The sequence below is a fragment of the Theobroma cacao genome, chromosome 9 (assembly GCF_053813885.1).
Source record: "Theobroma cacao isolate CCN51 chromosome 9, ASM5381388v1, whole genome shotgun sequence".
NCBI lineage: Eukaryota > Viridiplantae > Streptophyta > Magnoliopsida > Malvales > Malvaceae > Theobroma > Theobroma cacao.
This window is the reverse complement of record NC_142647.1, coordinates 19,415,336-19,428,983: the sequence shown is the minus strand read 5'-3', so window position 1 is coordinate 19,428,983 and position 13,648 is coordinate 19,415,336. Positions and strand designations below refer to the sequence as shown.

General features: G+C 33.5%; 1 protein-coding gene across 1 annotated transcript; it reads left to right on the top strand.

Annotated features, from left to right (window-relative positions):
• Window positions 1–2,313: 2,313 nt before the first annotated feature.
• Window positions 2,314–6,350, top strand: LOC18589478 (uncharacterized). The gene is made up of 4 exons (XM_007014463.3): window positions 2,314–2,440; window positions 2,571–2,627; window positions 3,481–4,035; window positions 4,144–6,350. The coding sequence occupies exons 1-4, from the start codon at window positions 2,438–2,440 to the stop codon at window positions 5,164–5,166; spliced, it is 1,638 nt and encodes a 545-aa protein (XP_007014525.3). The 5' UTR covers window positions 2,314–2,437; the 3' UTR covers window positions 5,167–6,350.
• The last annotated feature ends 7,298 nt before the right edge of the window (window positions 6,351–13,648 follow it).

Sequence of the window (13,648 nt, the reverse complement as noted above, 5' to 3'; positions counted from 1 at the left end):
CATTAACTTCATCTTTTGCTTGATTAGAGCACGTTGACCAACCCCAAATCAATTCCTCCTTAATTTATGCAATATGATTACTTCTTATAATTGAATTATTGATTGCTCTTTTTATACAACAATAGTTTAAGCTATAGTCCTTTTTTTCCTTTTCTATTCCCAACTCGTATCTGTATATAAGCATGTACCATTGGGTCTTTTTTTTTCTTTTTCTATTCCCAGCTCATATTTATTTATAAGCATGTACTATTGAGTAATTGAATAAGAATGACATACTATTTTATAACAAGTATATATAGTTGCTCTTTAATTTGATGATTACATTAACTAATACATTAACTAATCATACCTTAATTAATTGGAAACAAAATTAACTTAAACTAAATTATTTCCTAACTAACAAACTAACTTTGTAGCATATGCTTCTAGATCATGTACTTCCAACTAACTCCCAAATCTTTCAATTGTTGCATGTGATGCTCAGATGACTTCTTCCATGTGCATCTCATGCTTTATTGATAGAGAAATCGAAAAGAAGGAGAGGACCAAACAAGAGAAATGAGAAAGATAGGAGGAAGAAAAAAGGATTGAAAGAGAATAGAAAGAAGAACTAAAGCGGCCCTAAAATTTTATAATCGAACCATATACAAAATGATTGTAGTAATAAAGACCAATCTTCATACTGATATATATTTATAAGGCCACCATAGGGAATTCATGGCATCAATCATTGTGGACTCAAAAGAATTGCACCTCTTACCTTTGGCCATTGTCTTGACATGTTTACCCTCCTTGTTATACATCTAACATTTACCAATATTTCATTCCTTAATTTAAAAATTTGTTTTTTTTAAATTAAGATATATTTTTTATTTTATCCATTTAAAAAAAAATAAAAATGATCGATTATTTTGAAGGAAAACATTACATTAACTTCATCTTCTCCTTGATTAGAGCACGTTGACCAGTTCCAAATCAATTCCTCCTTAATTTATGCAATATGATTACTTCCTATAATTGAATTATTGATTGCTCTTTTTGTACAACAATAGTTTAAGCTATAGTCCTTTTTTTCCTTTTCTATTCCCAACTCATATCTGTATATAAGCATGTACCATTGGGTCTTTTTTTTTCTTTTTCTATTCCCAACTCATATCTATTTATAAGCATGTACTATTGAGTAATTGAATAAGAATGACATACTATTTTATAACAAGTATATATTGTTGCTCTTTCATTTGATGATTACATTAACTAATATATTAACTAATCATACCTTAATTAATTGGAAACAAAATTAACTTAAACTAAATTATTTCCTAACTAACAAACTAACTTTGTAGCATGTGCTTCTGGATCATGTACTTCCAACTAACTCCCAGATCTTTCAATTGTTGCATGTGCTGCTCAGATGACTTCTTCCATGTGCATCTCATGCTTTACTCTATTCATAGAGAAATCGAAAAGAAGGAGAGGACCAAATAAGAGAAATGAGAAAGACAGGAGGAAGAAAAGAGGATTGAAGGAGAATAGAAAGAAGAACTAAAGCGGCCCTAAAATTTTATAATCGAACCATATACAAAATGATTGTAGTAATAAGGACCAATCTTCATACTGATATATATTTAAAAGGCCACCATAGGGAATTCATGGCATCAATCATTTGTGGATTCAAAAGAACCACACCTCTTGCCCTTGGCCATTGTCTTCACATGTTTACCCTCCTTGTTATACATCTAAAATTTACTAATTTTTCATTCCTTAATTTAAAATTTTTGTTTTTTTTTAAAATTAAGATATATTTTTTATTTTATCCATTTAAAAAAAATAAAAATGATCGATTATCGTTAATGGAATTATTGTTGCCATGTCGGTAACTTTTAAAAAATTTAATGGTAATTAAATTTTAAAACTTCACAAAAAAGTTTATAAAGTTATTATATGTCCATTGATTATAATTAAAGAAAAATCTTGAATTTAAATTTATAATTAAAGATATTAAAAAATTAATGAAATTATTAATAAATATGAATGCATGTCAATTACATAAATTCACTTATAGAATTTAAAAGAATCTAACAACGATGCATAATGTTGAGTAAAAAAATCCATGCATAAATTAAAATTTGCAGATCATTTTTAAATTAGGTCGTTTCATTATTAAGATTTATTTCGTCATCTTGGATCCTTGTTTATGTCCTTTTTAATAAAATATATATATTTCATTAAATGATGTATAAATAAAAAAAATGAATATTTTTAAAGATATTTAGATGGAGAGCTCTACATTTTGAAGACATATCTACCCCCACAGGAACCTTTAAAAGGTGTTTCCATGTGATTTTAGTTAAAATTCAAAAGCATTTGGAGGATAATCCTCACACAGACAGCCGCTCTTTCACCATCTGCAGCTACTCAATAACCAACTTCCCCTGCAATGGTCTCAGTCTCTGTCTCTGTCTCTGTCTCCTCCTCCTTACGGGACTTTGTATTATGACTCTCTTTGCTTTTCATTCATATATCATAATGTAGCCAATTTCCCACTCACATCTGCGTTTGCTCTTTCCCAGAGTTTTCTGCTGCTGCCTACTTCTTCAATAACAACTAGTCCTATTGTTGCTTCTAAGGTCAGTGCCCATTTCTTTTCCTTGTTATTACCCTTGGTTTTTGATCTCTTATAGCTTCGAGTATCCCTGGACTTTGCCTTTGGGTTTTTTATTTATTTTTTACCTTGAAATTTTCTTCAATGTCCATTGCCGGCTTATCTTCACGGACAGCAATTACATGATTTGACATTAGTTGAACTCCTCTGTCTGTCTGAAAGATAATTGAAGTTTGCGAATGATATGTATAATATTGGGATAATGCTAGAAATTTAGGCATCTTACAAACTAGCGAAAGGGGCAAGGTTTTGACTTTGGTAGTGTTTCTCTCCCATCGACTTCTAACATCAAATTTATTGCCAGACAATAAACTTCAGTTTCAACAGCTTTTGTTATGATTGGATTAAGAAGTGTACGCTCAGACATGTTGACTTTGGACATTTGGAACTGATTGCCTAGTTGTGGTACTCCAAGCTATGGATCTCAGTCATGTGCCCTAGTTTCTGGCTGGAAATTATATGAATTTACGTATTGTTTCAGGCTTAATTCAGTGTCCACATGTTTGGTTTGAGATAGGGGAAAAACATCAGTGAAGTTGGTTTTGGTTAAGTTTAGGAGCTGCAGATTGTATGTTTCATGGTCAGTTTGTGAGTTTGCTTATAAAAACAGATGAATGTAATTTCCCTTTGTGCCCTTTCCCTCACTCTCAAAAGAAAAAAAGATGCATAACAGATTAAAAAATGAAAAGGGGAAAAATATGTGCCAAATGTCTTATGTAAAATTAAATAAAATTTTGGAGATTTCAATCATTCTAGTTTGTTTGTCAGGGACCAAAACATTGACAATGTGCATCTGCTTATTCTTAAAATTCTTGTAGGAAAGAAGCATCATAGAGCCCGGAAAGAAGAAAGATAAAGAGACCATAGAAACCGCCAAGTTAGTCACCAGAGACAAAATTCCAAAGCCGAACTCTGAGATTGTGCAGCCAAATTGCCTGCCTCCATTGGTTAGTGCCTTGAAAACTTCAGCTGAGCAAAATGCTGCTAGTTTTCATTTTCCAGGGCATAACAGGGGACGGGCTGCACCATCTTCCTTAGTTCAGCTTATTGGTTTAAAACCATTCCTTCATGATTTACCTGAGCTTCCGGAGCTTGACAACCTATTTTCTCCAGAGGGACCCATTTTAGAGGCACAAAAACAAGCAGCCAACCTGTTTGGATCATCAGAGACATGGTTTCTTGTTGGAGGTACCACCTGTGGAATCCATGCTGCAGTAATGGCAACTTGCTCCCCGGGAGAATATTTGATTCTACCTCGGAGTTCTCATATATCAGCCATTTCTGCCATGGTATTATCTGGTGCCATACCCAAATACATTATCCCTGAGTATGATTGCCATTGGGACATTGCTGGTGGTGTTACATTATCAGAGGTAAGTCTCCAATAAAAATAATTCTGTTGAAATGTTTTTAATATTTTTACTTTTTTTTCCTTCCTTAGCATTATATTCCAATATGACTTAACATAGATGTTTTTACAGGTAGAGAAAGCAATCAAGGAATTGCAGATGGAAGGTCAAAAAATAGGTGCAGTTTTCATCACTTCCCCTACTTACCATGGTATCTGTAGCAACGTGACAGACATTTCGAAGCTGTGTCATTCTTATGGAATCCCTGTGATTGTTGATGAGGCTCATGGAGCACACTTAGGATTTCATCACAAGCTACCCTGTTCAGCCCTCCAGCAGGGAGCTGATCTGGCTGTGCAATCTACTCACAAGGTCCTCTCCTCTCTCACACAGTCATCAATGTTACATATGTCTGGGAATATTGTAGACAGAGAAAGAATCTGTAGATGCCTTCAAACTCTTCAAAGCACAAGTCCTAGTTATCTGCTTTTGGCATCACTAGATGCAGCTAGAGCTCAACTAAGTGAAAATCCAGAAACTATTTTCAATAATGCAATAGATTTGGCATTTGAAACTAAAAACCTTATCCGAAATATTCCAGGTATTTCAGTGCTTGGCACACCAGGAATTTCTAGCTTTCCTCTGATTGATCCATTGCGGCTCACATTTGGGTTTTGGCAGCTTGGTTTATCTGGTTTTGAAGCAGATGAGATGTTATATAGGGATCATGGAGTCATCTCTGAACTTGTTGGGACTCGATCTATTTCTTTTGCAATTAACCTTGGAACTTCTAGAGACCATATTCAGAGGCTTGCATCTGGAATAAAGAAGATATCTGCAGCATCCTTTTCTTTTCAAAAGATAAAAGAGAAAGTAGACCATTGTGGTTCATCACCCTTTACTGATAGAACTATGTCTCTTAATCCAAGAGAATCCTTCTTTGCAAGTAAAAGGAAAGTGGCAATTGGAGAGAGTCTTGGGAGAATTTGTGGAGAGCTCATATGTCCATATCCACCAGGTATTCCTGTAATGGTCCCTGGTGAGATCATTACAAAGAGAGCTTTGGATTATCTGCTGCAAGTTAGAAACAAAGGTGCAATTATTAGTGGAGCCTCTGATCCTTTACTCTCTTCAATAGTCATCTGTGATATATGAATTATTTCATCTCAAAGTGGCAAGTGATGATGTGCTCAACAGGGATGGAGCTGCTAAAAATTTTTGCATGAGTAGAAAGGATATATAACTGTTACAAATATCAGTAAGTCAAGGGAGAAACCTGTTGGCTTGAGTGTGGGTTTTTTCTATCAATATTTTGGGATAAAATTGAAGTGATGTAGTGGATGTGGAGCTACTTCATCCTGTGATGGTGGCAGATCTTATAGATTGACAAAGTGTGCTGGAGGAGGGATTTACTAGCCCAAATATTTACTGAGGATGCGATCATCATCGAGAGTACACCACTCCGCAAGAAGTGGTTGCCTGATGAACTACTTTGAAGTTGTAATAATATTTTTACAGATAATTAGATGAACAATAGTAATGCTATTTGGAAAGCTCCTTGGAACACTAATATGCCATCAAGAATCAATCTTGTTCAGGAGAATGGATTAACAGAAGCTGTTAACATATGCCACGATCAGGAGGTTTTCATTGGTGTAGGTGGAGTCAACAGGTTTTGGAGGACTCCTTTTTGGTCCACTAGTGTTGAGTTCCAAGTCACTCGCAATGTTATGGAGCTATGCAAGCAGTTCCTTCGACCAGCTGAATGAGAATAATTCAGCTAAAATCTGGGTTATAGCTTGAACTAACTGGATGAGTAGGAATAAATGTCTGCATGAACCTGTTTGTCAGTGACAAGTTGCGTGATTATAGCACTGAAGGTGCTGGAGAGGTATGAAGAGGTTTGATTTTAATCTATTATACAAAATTCAAATTTTGTGAATAGGAGATGGGTTTCAGCAGCAGATCAATGGAAATTGTTTTGAGTGTTGTGGTCGGAGACCATACTGGTGCCATTTTAGCGTGTGTGGTAACACCAAAGTCAGCTAGACCAGATCCAGCTTTGGCAGATGCCTCAGGACTTCAAATAGCAAAGAAGTGCTGGTGGAAAGGGATTGTTTGGAAGTGATTCGAGAGTTAAGAATGATGGCATTTGTTTTTAGAGAGGAGGCGTGCTTGTTGAAGGTATGAAGGAATTAGCTTCCCGTTTTTCTAGTTGTAGCTTGTTGCACATTAGGGGTGAAGCAAACTGTTTCGGCACAGGCAGTAGCTCGTTCAGAACTGTTGATTTTCTAAACTTGGCATAGGCAAGCAATTGAGAGATGATTAATTGGGAGAAATTTCATTGTATTGATTAATTGCTCAAATTAAGCTTATATGCACAAAATCTATTCTGGTAATGAAGTTACCAGAAAATAACAGAAATGGAGAACAAAACAAAATTATATAAAATCAATCAATCAACTAACTTAACTAAAGCCTATATACATCAGCCTAACTTTCTACATCAGCAGGGTCATATCATCAGTTGCAACACATTAGAGGCACGTGCCTTGCATCATTTGTTTCTAACACTGCCCTTCAAGATGAGTATGGATATTAGGAATGCTTATCTTGCTAAGGAGTGATTTGAATTGTCCTGGTAAACAGAATACCTATCCGCATAGAAGTATGCATATAGCTTGGTGAAATGAATCCTACTAGCACCTTATCTCTAACAAAATGACAATGAACTTCTATATGTTTAGTTCTTTAATGGGATATGAGATTTTTAAAGATGTGACTTGCATACTGGTTATCACAGTAAAGTTTGACAGCATTAATATTATTAATTCCAAGGTCCTTTAACAAAAATAAAATCTACATAATTTCACATGTGGCAATCATTGCTCTATATTCTACCTCATTGAAGCTTCTGGCTACACATATTGCTTCTTAGATTTCCAACTAATGAGAGAGTCACCAAGAAAAATCCCAAAACAGTCATAAACTTCCTTGAACCTTGACATCTTACCTTATCACTATCTGTATAAGCTTGTAAAAGCATATTAGATTGAGAAGACATAAAGATTCCTTATCCTGGTGCACCTTCTATGTATCTCAATACCCTATGAGCAACTTGCATATGAGAGTTAGTAGGTTTATCTATACATTGAGATGAAACTTGAACTGCATAGGAGATGATCGACCTTGTGAATGTAAGATAAAGAAGTTTACCAATCAATTATCTATAAACATTGGCATCTTTCAATTGATCGTCACCATCCTCGTTTGACAGCTTATGACAATAGTCAATAAGGGCTGAGATAAGTTTAGATCCAAGAAAACCATACTTAGTAAGCAAGTTTAGAGTATATTTTCTTTGACAAATCGAAATTCTTTTATGTGTTCTAGCTATCTCTAATCCTAAGAAGTATATAAGGATACCAAGATCCTTAAGCTTGAAGTTGGATATAAGCTTGAAGTTTGATTTTAAAAAATTCTTAATTGCATTAAACGCCTTAACAGAAGAACTTGCCAAATTATGTCAACCATATAGACCAAAATGGTAACAAAATCACCTTATTTTGTAATCTTAATAAAGAGGGAATAATCTCACTTTGACTAAGTGAAACCAAATTCAAGAAGTGGCTCACTAAACTTACAATTCAACTACCTTTGTGGCATATTTGAGTCCATATAGAAATTTCTAAAGTTTGCAAACAAGACATGGTTATGCATCACACTCCCTCTTAACAACATAATTGTCATGATCCAAACTCGAGCCATGACCTGCACAAGGGCTTAATAAGTAAGGTCCACTAAGCTCAAGCAAGCTTCGTATTCATACACCATCTGTACATGCTTTTATAAGGTATGTTCAATCCATACATAAATACATATCCTTCATTTTATATTTTTATGTACAAAAATGTTAATATATTGCACAACCATGTGCTACTATCATCCACAATTTATGCATATATGTACATGTCATTACTATACAATTATAGAACGTGTGCCAACCTATGGCTACATCACTATGTGTCCTAACATCTCATAAGTACAAAATAAATACAAGGCTAGACAACAAAGTCGACACTGGGGCTAGGTGATGCTACCGACTGCCTTTAGTGTAAACCTATCAAAAAGGGTTAATAAAAGCCTCTCCAAGTCTTAGGCTTCGAGTATCTATTGATTTGAAAACCAAAAACATGAATTTTGAAAAGGTGAATACATAACTCATTGGGTGAACATAAGAAAGGAACAACCATAAAGATGGAGGAATTATAAAACCATACCTTTAGTTTAAACCATGCACATTTAACTTTAAAACCAAATCCATGAGGAAAACATGCCATTTATTATACCACAACAATTTAAGTGGATTCGAATAATCGTAAAATTAGTTGGGGGTTTAATTCAAGTTGAAGAACTATTTCCATGTGAAAAACAAGTCAAAATCATATTATTTTGTAAAAATAGGCTATTAGTATCGATAACTTTCAACAGGTATCAATACTTGTAAACTAGGCAGCCCCTTTACACCTATTATGGTTGAAAAGTATTGATACTCTTAGCTTGGGGTATCAATACATTTTGTCCTAAGAGCTTCTATCTGCCAAGTATCAGTACCCCAACCATGGGTATCTATACCTCCTAAATAGAGCATCTCTATAGCCCCTTCTTCTTTGAAGGTATTGATATCTCCTTCATAGGTATCAATACCTCTTTCAAGATTTCCCAATTTTTCTGCAAACGTCATTTCCTATAAGTTCCAAACTTTAAAGTGAAACACATTAACAAGAATCCCCCACAATATGATCTTGCTTAAAGTCATTAAACCATAAAACACTTACATATCTCATTGTGCCTAAGTTAAACCAAAAAACGTATCAAAATTTCCAATTCAAAGTTAAATAACATTTTATTCTAGTATAGCATGCTTAAGAAGTACAAAGATAGGTTTGAGGGATTTCCAATCTAAGGGATAGTGCCATTCCCCCTACTATCTAGGGCATTACTAGGGTAGTTAACCTTAAGGATATACATAGTGCAATGCATATAGCCATTGACATCAGTACTAGTCATGCATATTCTCCACCACACATTGGTAGCACCATTTCCCCTTTTGCTAGCTAGGGCAGCTACATTGTGTACATTGGCCAGTGAATACTGTCTCTAGTTGTAAGTCCCTAACTTAAGAACTCCACCTAAAACATTTTCTCATTTAAGCCATTATGAAATCCTTTTACCTTTTTCCTCATAATAGAAAATCCTATGGCATGTAGCTCCAACTACCATGCCACTCAATATACCAATCATGGTTCTCAACACAAGGCTCGATATTTCTATCAAATTCGCAACACATCAAAATTCCAACATAAATCCATTTATACTCGACATGTCTTAAACTATCAACATTAACCAATCACACATTTGAAAAGCTTGTTCCCATCCAAGTTCAGTAGACTAGATAATATACATATACATACTCGTCCTAATCAACATTATAGTAAAACCATATCAAAGCATATATAGGCACAATTACTAAAAACACAATTTGAAAAGCATTATGTTTCCATATTTCATGCATTTTTCTATTAACATAATTTGAATGTAAGCCCACTTACCAATTTGACGCAACCTCTTTAAAGTCAACACCACTTAACAAGCTCCACTAGCTATTAGACCTTGGAGCTTCAAGGGAACTTAAAGTAATCAAATTATTCAATCAAGCTTTAATAATATACATATATTCAATTATACATATACATACTTGTACCTACCAACACTACAGCAAAACCACATCAAAGCATTTATAGGCACAATTGGTAAAAGTGCATATTTGGAAATCATTAAGTTTACATATTTTATGCATTCTTCTATTAAAATAATTTGAATGTAAGCCCACTCACCAATTTGATGCCACCTCTTTAAAATCAACACCACTTAGAAAGCTTCACTAGCTATTAGACCTTGAAGCTTCAAAGGAACTTAAAGCAAACAAATTATTCAATCAAGCTCTAATAATATACATATATTCAATTATACATATACATACTCAGGCCTACCAACATTATAGTAAAACCACATCAAAGCATTTATAGGCATAATTACTAAAAGTGCATATTTGGAAATCATTAAGTTTACATATATCACACATTCTTTTATGAAAATAATTTGAAAGCAAGCCCACTCACCAATTTGATGCCACTTTTTTAAAATCAACACCATTTAGCAAGCTCCACTAGCTATTAGACCTTGTAGCTTCCAAGGAACCTAAAGTAATCAAATTATTCAATCAAACTCTATTAATTTCCTTCCACAATAGAAACCTAATTATCATTCTAACAACTTTTGTTAGGAAGATAAGCTTACAGTAAAGTAACCAAGAGGGGGGTGAATTGGTTATGAATTAAAAATCCCTTTTTATAAAAGAACTTTGAAAATGCAGCAGAAATATTGTAAAAACATATGAACCAAACAAGCAAAGTGTAGAAAGATAAAAAGTACTTAGTCAGATTTTTATAGAGGTTAGGTTTCCAATGCCTACTTTTTCTCCCTTGATAGCACAAGGAGTTTGAATCCATTATCAACTTGCCTTTTTAACAAGGTTAGGCATAACCTTTACAACGTGCCTTTTAACAAGATCAAACGTAACCTTAACAACATGTCTTTCACAAGATCTAGCATAACCTAAATCAAAACACTGCCTTTTTCAAGTTCAAGCACAATCTTTACACAGGATACAACCTTTTAAAAGATCAAGAAAAACCTCTCTATCTTTTGCTTGGAGGTATAACTAGTGCAATAGTGGGTTTTTGAAAAAAATCTCTAGCTCAAAACTTCTATAAAGGCTAATAGGATGTTTAGGTCCAAAAACATGAGAGCTTTGTCAAAAGAAATGAATGATGAGGTGAAATTTAGGCTTAAGAAGTATTCGTTGTAGCATAAAAATGTGATCTTTAGGTTCTCTTCTTACTCAAAGAGAGGATTTTTCTACCTTTTGTGTTGGAATAAGCCTTCTAGCCAATTTAGATTGGTCAAGGCTTGGTTCCAATCGTTCAATAATATCATTCACATTGAATGATTAAAGGTTTTCCTTCATCAATAAGACATCTATTATAATGGTTATAAGTCTAATTGGATGAAGTCCATGCGATTAATATGCTTTGCGAGGGAATTGTAATAGGTTGCAATTATGAGATCCGTATACATCAAAGCATAATCTCTAAATACTCCTAGTCGATATATCATTGAGATTGGACATTAATGAATCCTAGAGACTAGTACATTCTATATTCCTTACTTGAGAAGTAAGCAATTGATCTTGTAGGTTGAAATATAGAGATACTTGAAACTAGAATGTTGGTACTTATTCTTGGAACAAGTTCACTGAACATGACCTGACATGAGAAGTGCATTTGTTATCTCACTCTAGTGTTTATGCAATATTTATCATGTTTTAGTCATGTAAATACTCTTTAAACTTGAGCAATGTGGTTGTCTTATATGTAAAGTGCTATACTTTGATTTTATCCTTATAGCTCATACCAAGGATACCAAAACAAGATGTTTTTGGGTATAACATGAAGCATGTAAAGGAAAATGAGTGGTTAAGAAAGGAATCGTCACCCCAAGTGATTTAAGGGATATATCCTAACATATTTTAGTTGATATTAGCTTATTGAAGTCATTGGTCAAGGCAACTTAGAGATTATGAAAAAAAGTTTCATAAGTCTCTATAGAGTTAATGATATAACTTCAAAAATGATATGGAGATCAATAAGAATAGACATTGCACCATGCTCTTATCATCTCTAAGATATATGATGAAGGAATGAATTACATTGATAAACTGAACACTAAAAAGTTGAGTCAAACCATCTTGACTCTTCTAACATTTGGGTGACCGTGATGCATTGCTAGATGTTAATTTTGGTCTATGAAATTAAATTAATTAATTGAGATTACAATTTAACTCCATTGCCAACATGTTAGAAGCCTAATGGGTCATACACAAAAGGTGAATATTGAGATTAAATTGGGAAAGGTGGTTAAGTTGGACTTAATCGATTAACTAGAAGTCATGAACTTCAAGTTGAACTTCATTAAATGATTTAATTAAGTGCAAGGACCATTTTATAACTTAATTTAATTATTCAATTAAATGCAAGGAGTAATTAACAAATTACATAAGAAATCATGTAAAAACCTTATTAGGGCTAACAATGGACCAAAGTATATAAACCTTGCAATAAGCCACTCTTAGTAATAAATAGAAAAACCCATCCATTTGTGTGTCACCCCTTGGTGTGTATAAGAGAGAAAAATTATTTTCTTCTTTGACTATTAGGTTAAGGTGATTCTAAGAGAAAAGTGTTGAAATTACTCCTTTGCTAGAAAATTGTAAGGCTTAGCAATCCCACCCTAATGTAAGGATTATGACCATTCATTGTGTGGACAATCATTAGAGGTTGTGCGTTTGGACAGCTTAGGTTTACGACAACCAAGTTTGGTGTTAAATTTTTCCAAGAGCTGTTTGGTGTTGTTAGGACAAGAAATCTAGCTTTTCTTTGTCCCTAAGGTAATGCTCAAATCATATCTATGTTTTAATATACTACAAGTCATCCAAAATGCCATTGAAAGTAACCTTGGGAGGAGAGGCGATTAAAAATTTTAATTCCGTTGCATTCTTAATTCATATTGTTATCTTATTTGATTGCAAATGTTGTATGATCATGATTGAACCCCTCTCCTAATAGTGGTATTAGAGCCATCTTTCATGGTTTTGGATGATCTTTACATGTTATTTGACCATGACAAGCATCAAGATGCTTTGCATTTTGATTTGAAACCTCTCTTTGCAAAACTGATTTCCAAAATGTAATTTTTATTTTTTGTTTTTGCTTCATTTTAATTATATCCAGACCTGATTTGATTATGTTTCAAAGTTTTATTTCAATTAATTTAAATCAAGCTTGAAGTCCTAAGAGTTAGGATTAATTAATATTTGAAAATGCCTTTTAAATGGAGCTATATTTTATTCAGTTTTTGTGTTGTGTAAGATAACACATGTAGTTTCGTTTTAATTTTTTGAATTGATTTCAGAAACTAATCAGCCTTATTCTAGAAATCCTTTATCCTTAATTGGTCAATCAAGTGGTTTAACAACCAACCCTCAATGCAAATGAAGGTTGCATGATATGCACTTTCAATCAGTTGCAAAAGGGAAAGTCATAATGAGGAATTTAGGTGGCGTGATTCTATTGAAGTTTTTACTCAAAATTTTGCTTAATTTGTAGCAAGCAAATTTTGTGGAATTGTTCCACACTAATTGCTGGATATGTGGATAACAAGATCATGAGATGATCTTGATCAAATAGGTTGAATTTAAGCAATAAATCAGAGCAAGATTGACAAATGTCCAACACACTATTTTATCATGATTTTCAATTTTAATTAATAAGAAAGTCTTGGAAATTAATTCTGAAAATTATTAAATTAAATCCTTGTTTGAAATGTTCATTTAAAGATTATTTTTGGAAAATTTCATAGTCAAATAAGCTGAATTTAAGCAACTAATTGATGCAAGATTCTAGTTCACAATTATAGCTTGAGATTCGATTTTTAAATGGCAAGATAATCTTGCAAA

What these genes read in the sequence shown, in the direction of transcription:
- LOC18589478 (XM_007014463.3), top strand. An exon ending in GTCCTATTGTTGCTTCTAAG is followed by an intron (nt 2,628 to 3,480) that starts GTCAGTGCCCAT and finishes AAATTCTTGTAG; the next exon opens with GAAAGAAGCATCATAGAGCC. An exon ending in GTGGTGTTACATTATCAGAG is followed by an intron (nt 4,036 to 4,143) that starts GTAAGTCTCCAA and finishes ATGTTTTTACAG; the next exon opens with GTAGAGAAAGCAATCAAGGA.